The sequence below is a fragment of the Nyctibius grandis genome, chromosome 13 (assembly GCF_013368605.1).
Source record: "Nyctibius grandis isolate bNycGra1 chromosome 13, bNycGra1.pri, whole genome shotgun sequence".
Lineage (NCBI taxonomy): Eukaryota > Metazoa > Chordata > Aves > Nyctibiiformes > Nyctibiidae > Nyctibius > Nyctibius grandis.
Window position 1 is genome coordinate 10,212,764 of NC_090670.1, and position 22,389 is coordinate 10,235,152.

The 22,389-nt window shown below is 48.2% G+C and overlaps 2 protein-coding genes across 8 annotated transcripts; both read left to right on the plus strand.

The window, feature by feature from the left end:
* Window positions 1–485: 485 nt before the first annotated feature.
* ITGB1BP2 (integrin subunit beta 1 binding protein 2) lies at window positions 486–7,914 on the plus strand. The gene is made up of 11 exons (XM_068411897.1): window positions 486–717; window positions 947–996; window positions 1,095–1,151; window positions 1,748–1,896; window positions 2,040–2,152; window positions 2,420–2,478; window positions 3,433–3,503; window positions 3,746–3,848; window positions 4,985–5,104; window positions 5,565–5,627; window positions 7,503–7,914. Exons 1-11 carry the CDS (start codon window positions 654–656, stop codon window positions 7,749–7,751), a joined length of 1,098 nt encoding a protein of 365 aa, XP_068267998.1. The 5' UTR covers window positions 486–653; the 3' UTR covers window positions 7,752–7,914.
* A 91-nt stretch (window positions 7,915–8,005) lies between these two features.
* LOC137669671 (rho-related GTP-binding protein RhoG-like) lies at window positions 8,006–22,267 on the plus strand. 7 transcript variants are annotated; one of them, XM_068411898.1, is made up of 3 exons: window positions 8,006–8,463; window positions 12,195–13,473; window positions 17,883–22,267. In XM_068411898.1, exon 3 carries the CDS (start codon window positions 17,904–17,906, stop codon window positions 18,477–18,479), a length of 576 nt encoding a protein of 191 aa, XP_068267999.1. In that variant the 5' UTR covers window positions 8,006–8,463; window positions 12,195–13,473; window positions 17,883–17,903; the 3' UTR covers window positions 18,480–22,267. The 7 variants fall into 7 exon arrangements, with proteins under 7 accessions (XP_068267999.1, XP_068268002.1, XP_068268005.1 ...); XM_068411901.1 differs by having other exon boundaries at window positions 12,195–12,370; XM_068411899.1 differs by lacking the exon at window positions 8,006–8,463 and adding an exon at window positions 8,662–8,702.
* The last annotated feature ends 122 nt before the right edge of the window (window positions 22,268–22,389 follow it).

Here is a 22,389-nt window from a genome sequence, read left to right on the forward strand (position 1 = left end):
AAACAGGAACAACAAAAAGAAAATAATTCTTGTTTTCATCCCTGGGTTGCACAAGACCCTTCATTGAAGGATGCCTTGGCCACATGCACTGCTTTGGTCCACTGGTGCCTCTGTCTAGCAGATCATCATGCCTTTTGGGGCTGGGGGAGATCAGCACAGGCTTTGCCATGGTTCTCTAGGAAGTCTCTTCCCTTCTTTTGCAGGAAACTTTCAGCTGCTTCTATAAATGCTAAAGAAACTGAGAGCAGCTGTTCAAGAGGAGTTGCAGGTTGCCTCGAGCAGAGCGTGAGCACTGGGGTGGCACCCATGCCTCCTGCCTGTGGGATGGCAGGCTCTGGGAAGTCCTCTGCCCACCCTGGGTGCAGAGCCACCCCACAGCACCCATTCCCTCTGCTGGACACAGGGGCAGGACAGAAATGCCTCTCGAGATAACGTAGGCGCCGGATCCCGTCAGCTGCAGAGCTGCTATGTCCATCTTTAGCCTGCTCTCCAGTTACCAGCCACCTCCTCCAGCTGCCTCCAAAGATAGGCAAAGCCACCTCCCAGTGCCTAGGCTGGAAACTGCGGGGAAGCAGAGGGGGGATTACGGGCAGGGATGAGATTGATGGGATTTTTGTGGAAGGAGTGAAGGACGCCACGAGTACGCCTGAGCTATGGCGCTGCTGTGCTACAACAAGGGCTGCGGGCAGAGGTTTGATCCTGAGCACAACGCCAAGGGTAAGTGGGCTTGTCTGCCTTGCACTGGGGTGAGTAGGAATGCGTGCTGCTTTCCCAGTCTGCAGCCTCGGCTGCCGTGCCACGGCCTGAGCTGTCAAGCAGGGCTGAGCTGAGCCCAGTGCAGGCAGACTGCATGACAGGAGCTGGCTCCGGAGCTGCCCGCTACCATGGGTGGCTTGTGGGCAAGATTGCTCCTCCTGAAAGGTTCTGCCTGATTTTCCCTTTTCAGATTCCTGCCTGTATCACCCGGGTGTCCCCATCTTCCACGATGCCCTGAAGGTGAGTGGGGCAGGAGCCGGGGCTGCAGCTGCAGGGAGGGACCTTGTGCCTGGCAGGATTGCCCACGCCTGACCAGTTTGTTGTCTCCCGGTGCCTAGGGCTGGTCTTGTTGCAAGAAACGCACAACAGACTTCTCCGAGTTCCTCTCCATAAAGGTGAGCAACCCGCCAGCCCAAATGCACCCGCTGCTCTCTGTCCTCTCCTTCCTGCTCCTTGCTCCTGCCCTGTCCTGTCCTGTCCCATCCCCATCCCATGCCCAGACTGTCCCCTTTCCCTGCTGGCCAGGGATTTCCTATCTGCTTCCAAGGACCCTGCAAGAAAGGGTGCTGCTCCCAAAGTGCAGGGCAGGTGGTCCCGGAGAAGGGTGCCAGAAGGGGCTGGAATCCCCCACCAGGATCCTGCAGGATGAACACAAATGCCCCAAACACCAGCACAGCTGGGAATGCCTGAGCAGTCCTGGGGGAGGGAAGGAGGCAGCAGAGGCCTGGGGACGGGGGGAGGACTCCTGCTGCCCTTCAGCTGCCAGGCCAGGGTGCAGCAGAGCTAAGACCTGTCTGCCATGGCCCCGGTGAGGCTGCCACACCATCTTGGCCCTGGGAATCCCTGAGGATGCAGCCCCTGCCCTGGTGCAGGGTCAGAGCCCATCCCTGCAGGATGCAGAGCCACCAGAGCACAGAAACTCGCAGGGTTTGGGAGCAGCCACCAGGATAGGGAGGGCAAAGTGAGCATCAGGCCTGCCTCTGCTGCTCAGGGATGCACAAAGGGGTTTCACAGCAAGGAGAAGCCCCCTGAGCCTTTCAGCCAAGAGAAGACCTCAGATGAGCCGAAGGCCAAACCAGTGGAGGAGCTCATCATCCAAGGACCAAAATCAGCTGAGAAGATGCAGCGGGAAAGACCAAGGTGAGACGGACTCAGCTAACAGTGTCACCCTGCTGTGCCGCTTCTTCTGCATGTGTCCTGGCCTGCTGCTTCCTCAGGAGAGGCAATGACACTTAAATTGCAAAAAAAAAACCAACTTGGCCTTTGCTGCTGCTGTTTTCCAGCTCTGATGAGCCAAGACAACTGCTGCCAATTAAAGTATCAAGGTCTCTGGAGCAGGCACTGGAGAAACTGAACCTGTCCTCCAAGGACGAGGCACCTGAGGGCAGCTGCGCAGGTAGTGACAAGCTGATGAACAGCAGTGGGGTTGCACGTGGCAAGTTCAGCGTGGGGTTTCACATGGCAGGTTCAGCGCAGGATGGCGGGCGCTGTGTGCTCAGCCACCTGCAAACCCACAGAGCTCCGTCTCGGAGGCGCGTTGCAACGGGCTGTGCTCAGGGGCTGTGTGTACTAAGCTGGGGAGCAGGCAGTGGGGCTGCGGGGAGGGTTTGGGGACAGGTGCAGGACGTGCGTGCCCAGGGGTGAAGCTCTGTTGCTCTCGCAGGGGAGGTGGCTGCCCAGGTGAGAGCTGGCACGACCTGCAAGAACGCAGCCTGCAAGGCGGTGAGTACCTGGCAGGGTCCCATCTTTGCACGGTCTGCGCTGCGTGGCTGGGAGCATCACAGATCCAGTGCAGGGCTCATCTCCCCGCTGCCACCGGGTGCCGGGCAGGGTGCCGGGCAGGCGGGAGGTGGGAGCGCCCAGTGGCTCCCTGTGCTCCTGCTCATCCTGTCCCTGGAGCAGCTGCCTCTGTTGCCTCCCAGCCACGTTCCCGCAAGAGGCTTCCAGATTCCTGGACTGGTGGTACATTTCCGTTTCACTGCTGCTAATTGCTTGCAATGAAATACAGCACATATTCAGGATATGGGCATATAGGTAAAATGCTTGTGGAATAATTCCCACCTGCGTTTAATTAATGCAGCACAACCCACTTTCTGTCTTGCCCCAAGGCCACCTTGTGTAGGACTGTCTGCCTGGCTTGAGGCGTATGCCAGAGGGACCAAGCTGCGGGAGGGCCGGCACGCTTGGAAAGCAGCAGCGGGGGGAGCGAGCAGGGAGGAAAAGGCAGGAGGTGGATGACGACATGAGACTCTCATGCTCTGGGAAGGAGGGGAAGGGACAGGATGGACAAATGGCCCCTTGCACCTCGGAGCGAGTTTCTGTGGTGTCCAAACTTGCCCACTGTCCTGGTGCTGCCCAGCCCCAGGCTGGGACCAGGCTGTGTTTGGGAGAGGGCATATGGAATGGCTGCTGCCAGGGTCGCGGGGATGACGTTGGGGTCTCGGTGACGCCGGGGTGGCTGCCCTGCCGGCAGGGAGCAGGTACCAGTGCCGGGCTGCAGGCTAGGCGTAGCTCCAGAGTAAGTCCTCACAGATATGGGACCTGACAAAAGGGTGATGTTGGGCATCATGCTGTGCCCTATGCAGGGACGGGCACCAGTGGGTGGATGCCTGGCTGTGCCATGCCATGCTGTGCCAGAGGCACAGCCGAAACTTTCCTCTGCTTCTTGCTCCACAGATCTACCAGGGCCCAGAGAGCAATACAGAGGTTTGTACTTTCCATCCTGGTGTTCCTGTCTTCCATGAGGGGTAAGAAACAACCCTTTACCAGAGCAAACTGACCCTGCTGAGGGCTGAAAGTGCCACATTGCCAGTTTGTGTGGCCTCAGCGGCACGGTTGGTGCAGCCGTGGGTGACCCTCCCCCGGGTGACAGGTGGGCAGGGGGAGCTGCTGTTTCTGAGCCCCTCTCCCCCACCACCCCAAAGCTTGCTGTTGTCCCCTCTCCTGCTCCCACGGGCGCTCCCCACTCAGATCACCCTGCTCTCCCCAGGATGAAGTACTGGAGCTGTTGTGGAGTCAAAACAACGGACTTCAGCGCCTTCCTGGAGCAACCGGGTTGCAGCAGCGGGCGGCACTGCTGGACAGGGAAGGGGGTAAGGGGGTTCTCATCGGGGGCAACATGTGAGCACAGTGCTGTTACTGGCACCCGAGGAGTGCTCCTTCCCTTGCTCTGCGTTCACACGGGTTTCTGCATTTAATTCTCTTAATTTTCATAATTGCCGACAGATGACTGTGCAGGGTTTGAATGCTTAATCTTCACCCATCTGCTGTTTAAAATGCTGCTCCTGCATTCACAAAACATGTTGGCTCTCACACCCAACCGGCAGGAGGGACTTCATCTACATAGTGACATGGTGTTGTGGCAGGGCAATGGGGAGAAGATCCCAGTTCCCACTAGTGTGTGTCTGTAAGTTTCCCCAGGAAAGCTCTTGGCTGGAAGCAGGCTTGAGCTGGGAAAGTTGCACCCAATGGACCCAGGATATCCCTGAAAGTGCCTCGTGTTCCTCTGAGTGAGCACTGCTCTGAGCAACGCCCTCTGAGCCTAGTCTGTTCTTTGCCCTGGAGCAGAAAACATATAGTGGATGTAAAGGAGGCTGCAGTGAATGAACTGTGATGTTGTGATGCAGATGCTTTGTGCTAATTGTCACCTGAGTCTGGGGCTGGGATTCCTCCTGGGGTGTTTCTTTGGCTGGCAATGCTGAGGGCTGTAGGGGGTCTGTCTCCTGGTGATGCTCAGAAATGCCTGGTGGGGCCAAAGCTGTCTGTGTCACTGGATCAGGTGGGGGTTCTATGAAAGGTGAAACGTGGCCAGCTGGGGGTCATCTGTCTTCCAAATTCAGCATGGTGGCATGATCCATGTCCAGCAACAGCCCCTGCACTGCCCTCCAGACTGACTCTCCTGACTGTGCACAGCACTATGAGCTTGGGCACAGCAGAGTGACTCGGAAACAACAAGAGGATGTCTCTGGTCTTAATACGTCCTTCTGGAGCAACCCCAAACACAGCACAGACGGCCCATGTTACATGGGAATACCCACCTTCACATGAATCACCTCCCCTCAAAAACCCACATGAAAGGCAGGGTTTGATCTTGCTTAGCTGATGCTGACCTCAGCCAGAGCTCTGCGAATTAAATGTGCGAAAGAGCATCCTCCAGCACAGACATCCCTTCTGTTTGGGGTGTGCTTGGGCTAGATTCTGTGCAGTGATGAGTTCCTCTCCCCGGCAGGACAAGAAGGCGGTGTCGTGCCGTCAGGACTGGCACCAAACCAACAGCCTGGTAGTGGTGACGGTCTATGCCAAGAACCCCCTGCCAGCCCTCAGCAGTGTGAAAGCCAACCGCACCACGGTGAGTGGGGCCGGCAGAGCTGCGATGGGGATGCGTGCTTTCATGGCACTTCATTTTGATGAGCCAGCAGCCAGGAGCCAGCCAGGTGCCTGGCGCTCTTTGATGGCTTGTTTGGTCTGTTGCTGCAGCCAGGGTTGGCACTGCCAACCTGCCATGTCCAAGCTGAGAGCCCAGCGGCTTCACTGCTGCAGCAGCATCTGCCCGGCCACTCTGGCTCAGTGGCTTTCAGCCTCAGTGGGTGGCTTTGCTGGCCTTGAATCCCTTGACTGGTAGCAGAAGTGAACGCAGCACGCTCTGAAGGGGGTGAAATGCTCCCAGGTGCTGAGGGGATCGCCAGACTGTTACACTGGAGCCAGGACATGGGATGCGTTACAGTGCTGGAAGGCCGCTGCCCTGTCTGGGGGAAGAGCTCTGGCAGTGCTGTGCTACCCACTCAGATAATTTTCTGTTGATCTTTCAGCTTGAGGTTCACGTTATCTTTGAAGGGAATAAGATTTTCCAGGCAGAACTGGATCTCTGGGGGGTAAGATTCTGTTTACTTTGATTTCCCTATTCCAGTAGTCTGCGTGGAACTGGGCTGCAATGCTGCGAGGCAGCCTGTGCTCTGGGAGAAGTGTTTGCAGCCCCAAACACAGGTTCCCAGTAAGGAAAATTACACTGCGTAGTCAGGATTCTCAGACTTTTGAAAAAGCAGCAAAATGATTGTTGCTGCAATTTCTGCACGGTCCTTCCTGTGCATGGAGCATGAGGCAGACTTTGACTGTATTATCACAGAATCACAGAATCACAGAATGTTAGGGATTGGAAGGGACCTCGAAAGATCATCTAGTCCAATCCCCCTGCCGGGGCAGGATTGCCTAGACCATATCACACAGGAACGCGTCCAGGCGGGTTTTGAATGTCTCCAGAGAAGGAGACTCCACAACCTCTCTGGGCAGACTGTTCCAGTGTTCAGTCACCCTTACAGTAAAGAAGTTTTTCCTCAAATTTAAGTGGAACCTCCTGTGCTCCAGCTTGCACCCGTTGCCCCTTGTCCTGTCAAGGGATGTCACTGAGAAGAGCCTGGCTCCATCCTCTTGACACTTGCCCTTTACATATTTATAAACATTAATGAGGTCACCCCTCAGTCTCCTCTTCTCTAAGCTAAAGAGACCCAGCTCCCTCAGCCTCTCCTCATAAGGGAGATGTTCCACTCCCTTAATCATCTTCGTGGCTCTGCGCTGGACTCTCTCTAGCAGTTCCCTGTCCTTCTTGAACTGAGGGGCCCAGAACTGGACACAATACTCCAGATGCGGAGTTATTGCGGAATTATTGCAAAGAAATGCTGTGGCCCCTGGGATGCCGTCTCTTCTCTGGCTGGCACATCTGTGGAACAAACAGACATTTCATAGTCCCGCCCTTGGTGTGATTCATTGCCAGCTCTCGGAGCTTTGCGGAGAACACAGGTCCACCACAGCTGTCACAGCAGAGAGGACCCGATTATCTCTAGAGCTCCAGTTTTCTATAGCAGCAAAGGCTGATGGGGAAATTAGTTTTTTCTCTATTGATCCCATGGTGGTAGCACTCCCTTGGAGCCACGCCAGGACTGTGCCTGGGCTCAGTGCCCATCTGACTGCTCTGCACTACCTGAGGCACGCTGGCTACTCTCTTTTAAATGCTGCCACAGCACTGGCTTGCTATTGTTGTGATCGTCTGGGAGCCAGGTCGCCCAGGTACCAGAATTTATAGCCATCTCTGCTAGGAAATGCCTTAAGGGTTGTGAGGAGAGCTGTTTCAGAGGCTGCCAGTGGCTGCACCAATTGATCCTGGACTAAGAGCGGAGCTGGATATCGCTGCCAGCTCTGTAGGTGTTCTGGGTTTGGTCCCAGACTGCCCCAAAGAGTCTTTGGCCCAGCAGGTCCCTGTCTCCCCCTGCAATCCTGCTGTGCCTGTGGGCAGGCAGTGGTGTGAGAGGAGAGACTCGCGCTCTGATTTCTTAGCTGCTTGCTGGCTGGGGAGGAGCAGTGAGACTCAGGAATTTGCATGTGCATTTCTTGCCTTTATTTCTGGTGCATGGTGCATGCTGCCTGCGCCAGCGGGCAGCAGAGCATGCTGCCGGGTGTGGGTATGCCTGTGTCTCAGCACAGCTCACTGCCATGGGGAGAGGGCTGTACCGCAGCCGAGCACATGGCTGTGGCTAGCTGAGCTCTCCTGAGCTCTGTACCAGCACTGCGGTGCTGCTTAGATGTGACACTGTGAGGCTCAGCTGGAGCCCAGATTTCACCCTGCTCTGTCTCCTGGCACACAAGGAGAGGAGATCTCTCTTCTCCTCTGGCAGGGCTCTGCCAGTAAGGGGGCGGATGAGCGTGTGCTGCCTGCCTTCCCCTGCCCAGCTCACTGCACTTTTCCCTCTCTCTAGGTCATTGAAATAGAAAAGAGCTTTGTAAGCATGGTCCCCACCAAGGTGGAGATCACACTTTGCAAAGCCAGCCCTGGCTCCTGGGCCAGGCTGGAGCTCCCCCAGAGCAGGTCACACGCCGGTGGCGAGCAGGAGGAGGCTGCCAACATGGAAGAGCCTGGGGCAGTGCAGGGGGAGGATTCGGATGACAGCTTGAGCTGGTCGGAGGAGGAAGATGAGGAGCTGGATATGGGAACACCAAGCAACTGACAGTCAAGTGCTTCAGCAGTTGAGCAGTGACGGCTCCTGAGGTGCCAGGGACCTTGGCACCAGCTCCAGAGGAGCAGACCCAGCCCAGAGCCACATGCGGGCTGCAGCACGCCCTCTCCCCTGGTCAGAAGGGGCAAGTAATAAAAACCCAGAGCAAAGGTTATACTCTGAAATTCCTGACAGGCACTTAAGAGACGTCAGTGGGCTGAACCCTGCCATCTGTCTCTCCCTCTCCTGTGCCCAGCCGGGGCAGGACAACGGGAGGAGCCCCCTTGTCTGCACCTCAGGCAGCCTGTGCCTGTGCCAGGTCTCCTTGTGGCCGGGGTGTTCTGCCTGACCCTGGCATTTCTGAGGTGTGCAGAGCCCTGGGGCAGCAGGGTGAGCAGAGCTTCACCCCCCCACACCACCTCACTCCCTCCGCAGCAGGGGAGCCGGGCCCGGGAGGTGTCAGGAGTGAGATGGCAACCGTGGCCATGAGGGAAATGGCATCGCTGCCTGCAGCTCCAGCAGGGACCTGATGTCCTCCTCTGCGAAGACCTTCATAGACGTGAAAGAGCCCGGGTGTGAGAGGCCAATACGGACCAAGCGACAGGAGACCAGGAGGCCGGAGGCGGAGGATCCCCGACGGGGTTCCGCTGTGTAACACCTCCCAGCGCTGGGAAGGGAGGCGGAGGGCGACGCGCAGCATTTGCCGCTGTACTAAACTATTCAGGTACCAAAGCCCGGCAGCAGGAGCCGACAGGGCCTGCAGCCCCCGCCCGCGGCCTGGCCCCGGCCTCGCCAGGAAGGGCCGCGCGCCGCCGCCCTCCCGCCGCGGCGCCCCCTGCCGGACCCTCCGGAGGCGGCGGCGGGGCAGAGGGCGCCTGCGCGGGGCGGGCGCGAGGCGCGTGCGCGCGGCAGGGGCGGGCGCCGGGGTGCGGCCGGGTCGAGGGTCCGCCGGCGGCGCGGGAGGTGAGCGCGGGGCGGGAGCGCGGTGCTGGGGCGCGGGGGCGGGCGGCGCCGCAGGCTCCCCGCGCTCCCGGCGTGCGGCGGCGCGGCCCGCGGCGGGCCCTGAGGGGCTGTTAGGTGAACTGAGGTGCGGCGGCCGCGGGCCTGGCGGCGGGGGAGCGGCCTCCGCGGGCCCCTGGCCCCAGGCACCCGCGTGTCTGCGGGTGTTTCTCCTCAGCGTTGCCGCCGGGCGGAAGCGCGGGCGGAGGTCGGGGCGGGCGGCGCGCTGGGGAGGAAGATCCTCCGCGTCCGGCCGCCGCCACCCTCGCTGTCAGCGGGGCGGCGGCCCGGGGCCGGCGCCGGCCTCTCCCGGTCTGGGGGCTGCGGCGGTCGCGGTTTCCTTCCCGGGGGAGGCTGTTGGAGCGCTGCCCGCGGCTCCTCGGCACCTGCCCCACGGGGGAAGCCGCCGGCTGCGGAGGAGGGAATGGCGAGCTTGGGAGTAGCGGGTGATCAGCCCCCAGCCGCGGGGCGTGTTGTTTTCTTATTTTCTAGAAGTTGCGGGAGGGGGGATGCAGGTCCCGGGTTCTGCGCTCGGCGGGGTTTGTGGAGGTGAACGTGCTCATCGGGGGCTCGGAGATGCTGGAGGCGTCGGGGAAGGGGGATGTTCTGGAACAAGCTTCTCTCTGGTCCCGTTTCTGCCTCAGGGATGTGTGGGGAGCGGGAATGGCCCCGGAGGCAGGTCCTGCTCTTCCCTCTTCCGCAGTGTCCGAAGGTTGGGCTGGGCTGTTCTAAAGTCAGGCTGATGCTAATCCGCATTGGGGGTACTGTGACAAATTTAAGGCGATCTCTGCTCCCAGCGGATATAATAAAAGGTTGACATTTGATGAGTTAGCCTTTTCTAAAGGTTTCTTGTTTCAGTGCTGAGAATGGATTTTCCTTTACAGGGATACATAAGAGTAGTCATATTTGATCTACTACAAACTGCCAGATTGTAGTCTCAGAGCAGAGCAAGGTAGTGACCTAAAATATTCTGAGTGCTGGGGGATTGCAGGAGTCACAGGTATTGTCTCATTTAGCAGCCACTACAGAGCTCTCTTTTGGAAGCTTAATGGTTCTCTTCTTGAGTCCTGTAAACTTTCAGTATTTGTAACATCCTGTACTGAGGAATTCCTAGCTTAACCTCAAACCCTGAGAAGCAATGCTACCTTTTATTTGTTCTGAACCTCCCTCTTTCTGATTTAATTTTATGTCCCTTTGTTCTTTTTTTTTTTAAAGAACCAATGAATAGTCAGTATCTGTTTGCTCTTTATAAACACTTGTGCTTCCCATTGTATTTACGCTGAGTTATAAAAAAACTTTAAGTGCTTTTGTTCTTTATGTTTACCCTATGCTTGCAACATGTGTCCTGTGCTGGAGTGTGGTGCTCCCTCTGCCAGCATCATTAGCTGTATGCTCTTTGTCCCAAGCTTATTTTTTATTATAAAAAGTTTACATTCTTTTCTGTGTCAAATGTAAAATACATAGCATGAAGGCTCTGTTTGGCCAGTTCGCCAGTGTTCAGCTGCACACAAGTTTTTCTATAGGGAACTTAAGCTTATGAGACATATTTGGCATTTTAACTTACTATTTCCGTTAAAAAAGATGCTTTTAAATGTTCTTCTTAGAAGGAGCTTTACAGAGATCTTGGAAAAACAATGAAATACACATTTTGCAATTAGGAGGAAACTGAATATGAGGTTTGATCTGCTTACGTGATGAGGCTTTGATTCTTTGGAGTCTGAAGTGTTTTCATACAATTTGGTATCATGTAAAGATCCATACCTGTAAAAGGAGTATTTTTTTTATTATTATTTTCCTATGCCTGTATGTGTAAATCTGGTAGACTGCTGAGAGACTCCTTGCCACTGGTAACTTCTGCTCACCTTGTAGAACTGTGATATGTGATGCCAGCGAGACTGGCAAATATTGCAATATTGTAGCGCACAAGCCATGATACAATACACACTGAGTGCATGCTTTGGCTGGTGTTCTAATCGTATCAAAGCTATTTAAAGACACTTTTAAAAACTGTTATTGATTGACCAAGTGCATTTTTTTGTTTGTTGGTGGAGGAGAAATCAAAGAGAACGAAAAGTGTGTGTGGGCTTTTTTCTTGAGGAAAAAGCTTAGATTTTCCCAGTATACACATTGCCCTTCAAATACAACAGTGGCTTTGTTACAACTTTTCTTGAAAATAAAGAGCGTTTGGAATGCTAATGAATGCCAGGTGACAAAAGATGATAGGAAGATAGAATAACAGGAGTTTTTTCCACCTCAGACAGGGATCAGGGGTGCTTTAACTGGATGTATCATTCATCATGCAATGTGCTTAATGTGCCTCTTCACATAACCTCATGTCTGAGGTACTGCCTTTTTTTCTCTTAGCCAACAGTAATGAATAAGGTCTTGCCAGAATCTGTAAGTGGTAGGAAGGACATATGTTATTCACTTTTGTGAACTGGCTGTGATACCCAGGACCTCTTCAAGTTGCTTGTATCACCCAGGAGGTATGTAGTGGATCTGGACACAGACCCCTGCAGTCCCGGCTCCTGGTCTTACACCTTTACTGTGCTCACCCTTGAAGCACGTCAGGGTCAGTTGTGTTCAAATAAATTGTGAAGGGTCCGCGTCTTGAAGAATCCATGCTTCTGCACGTGGTTGCAGGAGGAAAATCAAGTTTAATACTCTGCAGCTTTTGATTATGGCAGGATACACGTCACATTCATATGCTGGGCTACTTGAAAGTCCTAGTTTTTAGTTCCTCTATGACTGTGCAGCTGCAACTAGGTGTAGTGTTATTTCACAGCTGTGCAGCTGTTTCATGAGCTTGTTTCTTTGGAAATATTTATTATCCAATAAACATAATCTTGGATTCATAGAGTTTAAGATCATTGATATTTGGTCACTAATATCGTTGCTCTCCTATAAAATTTGGAGTATATAGTAGTGCTTGTAGTAAGAGTATTGATGCACTGAGGTTTATGTGATTGAGGTACCCACATGCAGACCACTTCGTTTTCACTGTGGTTCCCTAAGAAATACTGCTTACATGGTAAACCTTATGTGTGTTTCATCCCTGCAAAAAAAAATCTTTAAATCAATAAAGGAATTTCAGCCTAATTTGACAGGACTAGAGGTTTTAAAAACATTATATGAAAGGTTTTGGGTGGTTTCTTTTATTTCTTTGAAACAACTTTTTGTGCCAAAAGGGGTAAGGCCTTTCTAGCATTCACAGTGAGGGGACAAGCAGTGAGAATTGCACTTTTGTTAGGTATCAGTAATATGTGCATGGGAGCTGAACGTCCAGGCAGAGCTCTGCAGAAAGTGAGCTTCCTCGATTCTGCTGTTCACATGGAGCTCTGGGTCGTGGACTGCATGGTTCCTGCTGTGCTGCTGAAATCTGGCTTAGCTTGTTGATTTTTTTTCCTCCCTCTGCTGTCACTCAGGCTGTTGCTGTGTGTTTTGTTTCTCTTGCAGGTAAATGGCAGGACAGAAAGCGGTGTGAAAACTCTGAAAAGCACTGAGAAGTCCAAGTAGGTCATTCATTGCTGAAGGGTATTAGGGATGAGATCTGCTATTTAACTTTTTTACTATTTCTTGGCATGCATTCTAAAGTCTGGCACTTGTCCATTCATTTGGCGCCTAAAACAATGGTGAGTAAGCTGACCTGTTGTGGAATAGTAACACAGTCTTAAATTGCTGAGAGCCCCTTCTCTTCCCTGTCGGGTCTGGTGGCTAAGCTGCACACATGAAAAATCTTTTAACTCCATTGCATGGGTGAGGATGGTAGGATATACTTTGAACTGCCTTATCCACCCAATTCATTGTTGAAAGTTTCTGCCCAACTTCATGTATCAGGCGGACAGAGTGAATCATCGCTGATCTAGTTTTTGTTACTGAAAGATGAGCAATTAAGTTGTTTAGATTTCTTAACTTCTGCTTCTGCTTGCTCCTGATAAAGCAGTATCAAACTTCTGAGCCTGCAAAACAGGGAGGGATTGATCAAAGGTGGTGGCTGAACAGAATGATACAGATCAGTACAGGTGATTTCAGCTGAACTAGTGCATTTTCTGCTCATTTTTGGCCAAAATGAGGCCCTATCCAAACTGGAAAGAGAGATACAGAAGACCTGACAAACTCTGTGAGAATGAGGTTATCAAAGAGCAGTATCAAAGCTAAAATCCACCTAACAAAGAGGCATCTGGTGTCAACGTAGCAAGGGCAGAGACATATCCTGCTAAGTAGTTCCTCTGCCAAGAATTTTTCAAAGTGCAGGAAGTGTAAAAAGCACAAATCTAGAATGCCCCAGAAGAATTCATGTTCATGTTTCCTCTCTGTTTTCTGTCACTGTTTTCTCCCTTCTCTCAGCAGACAGGGAGCTTTCCTTCAGAAGTATGAAAAGGAAGATCTAGACGTTTTTTCTCTCCCACAAAAAAAATTTGATGCAACATGAAGTTATTCTGTAATTTCACTTACGATAGCTTTGTGCAGAGGGGGAGTGGAATCCCAGTAGTGAATTTCCCCAGCAAATGTCCGTCTGGGTTACAGGAGAGCAAGCTGTCCGTGTTAGTGATACCAGAAAATATGTAGTTAGGTCAGAACGGGAGCTGCTCTCCAGACGATGTCTCGACACGTCGACTGAAATCTTGCACATTCCAGAGGAAGTACCAGGTGTGCAGGCAGCAAAGGCAGACTTTGCAGCATCTTCTGAGAAGGAAACTAACCCAGACAGGAATGCCAGTTTTCTAATTCAAAGGTACTGATGGACAAGATAGAAATAACTCCCATCTATGTATTTTTGCATGACACTTCTTTGTGAGGTGGTTGGGTTTGGGTTTGGTTTTGTTCTTTGAAAATTATTCCCGTTCTGCTGTAACTGCTAGAACTCTTCATGTTCTGATGATCTTCCACCTTAACTGTAACAAAAGTCCTTTCTCTGGCAGGACTAAGCAACCCAAATTACCTCTCACTACTTTGGACTTTCCATAACTCCTTTCTCTTGCCGAGTAACCTTTGAACTTGGCTTTGAAGCTTGTGCCCAGCTTTCTGTTTCTAAATTCTAAGCCTTGTTTTTGATGTGTTGACGTGTTAATCTGTATTTTTCTCTTTTTCAGTTCTTATTACCTGTTGTATGTGGAGTTTTTCTCTCTAAAGTTTTCCCCCAAAATTCTTTTGAAGCTCACCAAAAAAACCCCAAACAAACCCTGAACCAATTTTCCTGCTCTGGGTAGTGTTTGTTGGTAATTTTGTTTTCGGAGTGTGGGGTTTTTTTTCAGCATACATTTATATTCAAATAGCATGCAGTGCCAAGTTCAAGGGTGCTTGAGAAATAAAAAGAATTTTCCATGCAAATTTGAACCCCAGCTTCTTGCTATCTTATGAGAGTTTTATTGCTAGGCAAATTGTTTACAAGAAAAAATAAATAAAGACTTCATACATTTTGAACAAAGTGATAAGTGGATTTAATAGAAGAGGTCTGATGGAGGTAATATTGTTTCCTTGGTTGTGGCTTAAATTAAAAAAACTTTGTCTTCCATATGTAAATCTTTAACCAAACTACACCTGCTCACAACATACAGGTTTATGGAGTGTAGAAGCATCTTTCTACTCTTTTATTTTATTTTATTTTTATTAATTTATCTAAATTTTATGTTTCAGTACTAAATCATGTGTATCCTGGTGTGTGTTTGTTTTTCTGTATTGCATATGCCACACGATGCGTTTCAGCTAAGCCAACCTACTTTAAAGGAGCCCAGCAGAGGAGCATACTTAAAAGCCTACAAGCTCTTTAATTGCATTTGTGTAGTTCAAAGTTAGCCTGATGCTTTGCCATGTTTGCATGGAGTTATTTCCTAATGCAAATGTTGCTCTTCTAAAATCCAAGCCTTAGGTAATTCAAGATACTAATGCTGTGGAAGAGCATTCGTGTTCCAGGCTTTTTTGTTACTTTACTACTGTTCTTTGAGTTGAAAGCTCTAATGACCTCTTAAATAAAGCCCCAACAAAATAATCTTTGGGTAACACACTTTCATTAGAAATTTTAAATCATGTTGAATCAAGCTATTTTAGCTGCTGATGGTATGGGATAGAGGTGGCTTTGTAGTTTACCAATGTGTGAAACTGCCTGTATTGTCTTACATATTGATGTGATGACCCTCCAGATATCAGTGTGTTCAGGCAGGGGTGCAGTTCTGGGATACCCTGTCTTTCTGTGAAAAGCTCTGGACAGAAATGCATAGAGGTGTAATTAAAGAGAGGTCTGTTTCCACGGCTTTGCAATCTGTTTATTTTAGAAACTAGGAACTGGGCCTACAAAAGGCTTTGTGTATCTCGTTCTCCACAAGACTTCTGTTGCTGTAGTTGAGTTTTTATTGCATGTATCCAGCTGACTTAGTTCTGCCATCTCTGTGATGTCACTTGTTATTGACTGATCAAAATAGTGGTCTGTGACATAGGTAGTTCATTTGGAAAAACACACTTGCTCTGGAATTGCTGGTCACCACTAAGGTTTCTGGCACAGCATCTTCTAGTACTTAAGTGGTTTGAAGTAAATGCAGGAATGAGCTTTAAAACCTGCTCTCTGTGCTGCAGTCCAGTGATACTTTGGCAGCAATAGCAGTGTATGGTGTTCCTCCCCCACAATTCATTGCCACCATATGCTACACTGGCTTGGTTGTACCAACACAGTTGATTGTGGTACTACTTGGTAAACTGGATGAAACAACTCCTCACCCTTTTTCAGTGTGTGGTCACAGCTGAGGAGGCGGCGTGCTACCTGCGTGGGAAGGGGAAACAGGGTTTGGAAACATCTGAAGGCAGCCTTGCTGCTGGAGAGAGCGTGGCAGTGTCTCAAAGCAGGTAGTGATCTGCACTACAGGGAGAGCAGCAGTAGAGACTAGGATGGTGAGTTACGGTTGCATCTTCAGGTAGAATGGTGTTAAGGTATTAAAATACATCCACTGTTCTGTCACTGTTTGCTTGTAGCACTTAGACCCTTGGTGTTCAGAAATATTATGTTGTGTTATATGCAGCCAGTAACAGTGTTCAACCTCAATAATATAATGCTAAAAATGTTAAATTTGTAATGTTTTAAGTACATTTATATTAAAAGGAGTTTCAACTTTGGGGTTTGCAAAATGCAAGAAATGTTTCTAAGCCTCTAATTTGACAGAACTTACTTTTTTTTTCCCTCCCCAGCCCTGTTAAATGAAAGTCTTGGTGGAACTGTTCTGGAATAATATATGTAGGCCTGCTGTCAGCTTTTGCTGGTCAGTGCTGTTCTTCATTTTACTGATTACCTTTACAATATGCACTTGCATACACGTCTCTTTTTACATTTGACTGGAGCCTTGAAACAGGACGACTGATTTTTTGACGTGTGATGAAACTCACATGTATGCTTTTCTGCCAAAGCTCAAAAGTACTTGCCAGATTTCATTTCAGGTGATTAATGTTGTTTTAGAAATGTAATTCCTGCCATTTTCAAAAAGGATAAACTGCTTCTGCATCTTCCTCCTGCTTGTTTTCCTCCAAATTCTTCCCCTCCAATGTCCTGCTGGGTCTTTCTGGAGCAAGGTTTCTGCACTGCTTCCCACCACTGACTGGTCTTCAGTAGTGTGTGTGTACATACATTGATAGTTCCTTAAGCACTGTATGTTGTACTGACCACAGTCGATATCACCTGAGTTACCTTAAGCTTTGGCATAAAGCTGCACCAGGCAGTCAATTTTCGTTTAGTACAGAAGGATCATGTGTGCTCCCAGTGGGAAGCCAGCAGTATGCGGATACAGAGAAGGACTTTGTCAAAAAGGAGAAAGCTGAGACTTAAATGGTAATGAGTTATTGATTTGTTTGGATGGTCTTGAAGAGGAAGTTGGAAGGAGGGGGTTTCATGACTTCTATAAGTGAAGTACTTCACTATTGCTCTTTTTCGTACGTTCCCTTTGCTATTTTGATGGTGTTAGAGCTGTGATTTTTCTGGAATATGCAATCTGGTTCCTCCCACTATTTGTTTCTTCTGTTTGAAGCAGCATATTTGCTGCTGGTTGCAAGTTGAGGATTACTGATAGTACCTCAGAGGCATTTGGGTGAGAAGGCAGATGCAAGTTCCTTCTTGTTCAGGCTAGCAGTGGAAGCTCCAGCATACAACAAATGACTGCTTGTAGTTGTTCCATGCTATTTTCAAAGTTCCTGCTGTTCATGTGATAAAAGTTTAGAACGAATTGAGTTTTAGGCTATGTCCATTTGATTATCAAACCTGCTCTTCACATATCAGGAAAGGGATAGGGAAGCCTTTAAGTGTCAAATATCTCCTGTAACAACTCACCAGTCTGCTTATGAAGGCTGTTTGATTGCTGATCTTTTACAGCATGTATTTTTCTAATTCTCAGTATAAGCTTTCTGTATTGTAGCTCAAGCCTATTAATTTCTGCTTGTTCTGTCACTGATTAGTGAGAATAAACTGTTCTTGGCTTCTTTAGAAAAATTCTTCATGTATTCTAATCTGGGTACTATGGCTAGTTATATTTCAAAGAATGGCTTTTCTTGTACCTGCTACTTCCTGAACCTTTTATCTGGTGTCCTCTAAATAATGCAGTTTCTTAAGGTCTGATTGATTCTGAGTTGAGTGAATTATTATAGTAAACAGTAGCAGTGCAATTCAGCAGTGGGTATCTTGGTTTATAATATAATTTTTGGACCTTTCTTTGCGGTAAACTGTTTAGGCAATAGGCCATGTAGACAAGAAGTGTGAATCTTGGTGGGTGTGCATGTACAGAGGTGTGTGTGTGAACCTACAAATGACAGAGTATCTTGTTACTGGGTCTGAGGTCACGATCCCTTTCCACTTGCAGGAACCTCTAAGGACTTGTCCCTTTGCTTGTGGGAAACTGTCTGGCAGTAAGGCAAGACTCCGGAAATTTGGCTAATTTGTACTTACATGGTTGGAATGCAGCCCGTTGTCACTGAGCTTTCAACTCACTGCATCTCCATTTCACTATTGTCTTTCTAGCCTGTGAGCTCTTCATAATGGCTTCTGAGACACTGAGTGTGTCTAGCTATGATAAGAAATTGCTAGCGATGTTAAAAACACTTGCTAAAGCTTATTTTTAAAATGACTGTCATTGAGTGTGCTTCTCCTAACTTTTTTTTTCTTGCTTTGTGCAGGACTTTGTTTCTGGGTAAAGAATGCAGACTATAAAGTGCGTAGTTGTTGGAGATGGCGCTGTGGGAAAAACTTGTCTTCTCATCAGCTATACCACCAATGCCTTCCCAGAAGAGTACATCCCTACTGTGTTTGACAACTACAGTGCCCAAATGACTGTTGATGGCCGGACAGTTAGCCTGAATCTCTGGGACACTGCAGGCCAGGAGGAATATGACCGCCTGCGCACGCTGTCGTATCCTCAAACCAATGTATTTGTTATCTGTTTCTCCATCGGTAGTCCCTCTTCCTATGCAAATGTGAGGCACAAATGGCATCCTGAAGTTTCTCACCACTGTCCAAATGTTCCCATTCTTTTAGTGGGCACGAAGAGAGACTTGAGAAATGACCTGGAAACAGTTAAAAAGTTGAAAGAGCAAAGCTTGGCTCCCACTACCCCGCAGCAAGGAGCTTCATTGGCTAAACAGATTGGAGCCGTCAAATATTTGGAGTGCTCGGCGTTGAATCAGGAGGGTGTTCGGGAGGTGTTTGCTGAAGCTGTGCGTGCAGTTCTGTATCCTGTGACAAAGAAGAACACAAGAAAATGTGTCTTATTGTAGTTACCTTGGGTGATGGATGTTCAAAGTTAAATATTGACTAATATCGTGGAGGGCTTTTTAATGAGTTAAATTGAAGATTTGCATCTTGCACTAACAGCTCTAAGCAGAAATGGTTTATGCAATGAATATTCTTGCAGTCTTATTGCTTCAGGGAAACTGAAACAGAACAGGTTTTTTTTTTTTCCAACGGAGAGGTCAAATATCTACTTTATTTCTAAAGTTCCAGTCTTCAGCTTCTCCAGGGATCACTTGGCTTCTGTCCTTATTTAGTGGATGAAAGTAAAAGGAGAGACTTTGAAGCCAGACTTCTTCACTAGATAGCCATCAGTTGCTAGATTTGCTGAAAAGCACAAATTCTGATAACTTTGCTTTAAGTGTAGCTGCTGCTTTTCCCATCCCTTTTTTACTGATTGAATTTGCTTCACAAACAGAAGTCTGGCTGTCCGGTTGTTTTAATTTGTCAATTTAAATTGAAAAAAGCTTGAAAACAATTTGTTTACATGCAAAAATGCCTGAAATATTACTGAGATTCACCTTATTTATATGAAGAGTTAGCATTAGGCATTTTTAGTACAATGAGCAAGACCCAGGGAACACCTGCAATGATTTTATTAATAGAGGCAGGAGCTGATTTCTCCTGATTCAAGGAACTTAGGATAATGATGAATCACTCAAATGAGTGATTTTCATACTGTTGAATGGGAGAGGTGGAAGAGTAGTTCAGATGCAAGTCTTCCATAATCTTCTAAACTGAGTTTTTATTTCCCTCTCCAAAGAGACTTTGCACCCTGAGAAAAAAGTTAACAGTTACCTTCTCGGACTGACTGAGGTAGTTGGGATGACACTTCTCAAAATGAGATTTTCAGTGTGATCCCTTTGATGAATCCCAGAGACTTGATAGCAGCCCATTTGCTCTTGAGGAATTAATTGCTTCACTTCTTAATGTTCTTGGGGCTACCATCTGAGATTTTCACAGCAAATTCCTTTGTTGTTTTGCTGGGAGAACACTGACAGAAAATTTGGAGGTTCTATTTACAGGAACCAGGAACCCTTGTTTCTTTCTGGCAACTCACTGATGGTTTCAGTAAAATTTGTAATGGTTAGCCAGTCACTGGATAGGTTTATCTGGACAGTTTTCTTCTCTCTACTAGGTGATCAGTTATTATAAACTCTTTTAACTGAAGTTCTATTTACGTACTTTTTAACTTTCTTTAGCAGCTTTAGTGAGTTGCAGGTGGCTTTTATTTTCAGGATGTGCACTGTTCTTTATGTGTGACTCTGGGACCAGCTGAGGCGTAAGCGCATGAAACGTTCCTTAGACTTAACCTTACATCTTGGTGGTATGAAAGCAGCATGCTTCAAAGATACTTTGTGTGAAACCAATGGTGCTGGACTGGGCTTTGTTATCTGAAGTTGACAGTGCTGTCTTTGTCCAGATGCAGCCTCAAATGGTAATTCAGAACTTGCTTTCTTGTGATTCCCACATGTGCAAAACTGCACTGGTGTCTGCCCTGGACAGAAAAAAAGAAATCATTTCAGCAAAATAACAGAAAATACATCAACAGGGTTATTAGGGATCATGTGTTAATTTGACCTTGCTTTATCTCATATAGACAAAAATACCTGGTGGATAGAAACATTTGTATTTGTGCCCTAATTCCCCTCTTTGAAGAGGATGTGCCTTTCTTCAGCTGGTGTAACTGATGCTGACACTAACTGCAATTTTTGTATATCTGGGGTATGCTTGTACTGGTACCGCTTCAGCAAACTGCCACCCATAGATTATAAACTGCAGTTCATCCAAAGACTGGTATATGCAGCTAGTGAATCAACACTGAGTTCCAAACACTGCCTGATCACAGGCTGCACCAAATCACCCGTCATGCATGATGTTTGCAGAAGCCTAGAGTCTGCCTATTTTTCTTCACCAAGTGCCATTGCCTGGAGCGTCTTTGCGTCTTTTGCACTTGCAGAGGAAGTGCTGTTCCAGAGGTGGCTCCTACCGCAGTGCCCTGCAGGTCGTGAGGGCATAGGAGTATTTCAGTGAGGTAACCTCTACTCACCAAGTTCTGCCTTTACTTTAGTAGTAGGCCTTTAGTGTGGGCTTGACTTGCAGGCAGCAATTAACTCTGTGCCTTGTAATTCAAGATTATTTTCTGTAGGTAAATTTCAGTAACCGAGTAGAGTTTATAATGTTTAAAATGTATTTATTTAAGCCAGTGCACATGGTTTTTTTTAATGTTGGTCAGGCCTAAATCAACTGTCTAGTTACCCTGGTGCAAGCCCATAACCTTTGCTTCATTCAGAGATGTACTCTAAAAAGTTTGTGGTATGTTTGAACTCCTCTTAAATAGAATTTTAATTTCAACAACAGGCACCTCTTTTTTTTTTTTTTTTGCTACATGTATTTGCAATTTTGTACTGAAGCTACTACTGTTTTTAAAAGTTTTTACTTTTTTACATACTGAATTCTTTTAGTTCTGCATCTTTTGTGGTTATTCCTAACTGGATTACAGTAATTTTGTGGAGAGGAAATCCTGTGAGCAAGTATTATTGCACACCGCCTTCCCCCCCCATTTCCATAGGCCCTCAGAGCAGCCATCCTGGTGTTAACTGGAAGAGAGAATGGTGAGATAAAATTCAACTACTTAATCAATTTATTTGAATTGATTACATTATTGATTACATTATGCTGGAACACTTTATCCCTGTCTAGATTACTTAATAAATGGATTGCACAACAGTACTGAGGAGAATAACATGATAGTGACGAAAATGAGCAGAAAGTGAACTTTGAACACCGTCAAAGTCTTTTTACTGACTTCGGAGTACCTCATTGATAATCATTTAGATGCCTTGTATTTCTGTCACTTTCTGCCAGGAGCAAAAGTCCTGCTGGCTGACAGCTGGTTTCCTCCAGCCTCCGCTTTTCATGAGAATGAGCTTCAGGAGCGCATGTGTCCAACGAGCTTTTCCATTCAGTGGACATTCTCAGGTTGTGACCTTAACTCCTTTTCCCCCGCCCCCCCCTACAATTCTTGGTGCATTTTATTGTAACTAGTTCAGTGCTTCAGTCTACAATCCATTCCTTTCCTCCCACATGTATTTTGTTTTGGTTTGTTTTTTTTTGTTTTCCTGTGGGCAGGTAACAAATACAGACTTCACACAATCCCACAGCTGGATTTTGTCTGTTTTCAGGAGATCAGAAAACCCGGGTTAAGCTGTGCGGGGTTCCTGAACTGCTCAAGGTTCCTCATTTTGTTACTGAATAGAAATGCAGTGTGTATGTCTTAATACACAGAAGAGACTCTCTATGAAGAGACAGATTTTAATCTTCCAGTTTGTGAATGGCTTCGGAAATACTTAAGTGGGTTTTTTTTTTTTAAATATAGCTGAAGCCATCCACAGGGAGCTGAGCAGTTCAGGAATCCCGTGTCCAAAGGATGTTATGAGGCGTGCTTAGATGTGTAAGTGCTTTCTCCAGTTTACAGCTGTAGCTATTTCTATGAAATTTAAACTAGCAGAGCCTCACCGTGCTTTGTCTCCGAGTGCTAAACCTCACTCTAGGAACCTCGGTGCTGCTTGGGCTGACCCCGAGAAGCCGGTGGGCTGGGGGGAGCGCCCGTCAGCAGTGGGAGCCCAAGACTCTTAAGTGTGGTACTGATACATACACTGGCAACTTGATTTTATACTATAAAAGAATTTGTATTACAGCTAACACTTTTAAAGGATTTTTTTTTTAAATTATGCGGAATTAAGTTGTAATAAACCTTTCCTCATCTCTCTGGCTCGCGTATTAACTCGCCCTACTGTTTGTAACGCACCTGTTGTAAGCGTAGTTCTTTCCTGTGGAAAGCCAGACCCCGCCTCTTAAACGCAATAAACGATTTTCGGTGAACGCCGGAGCCTC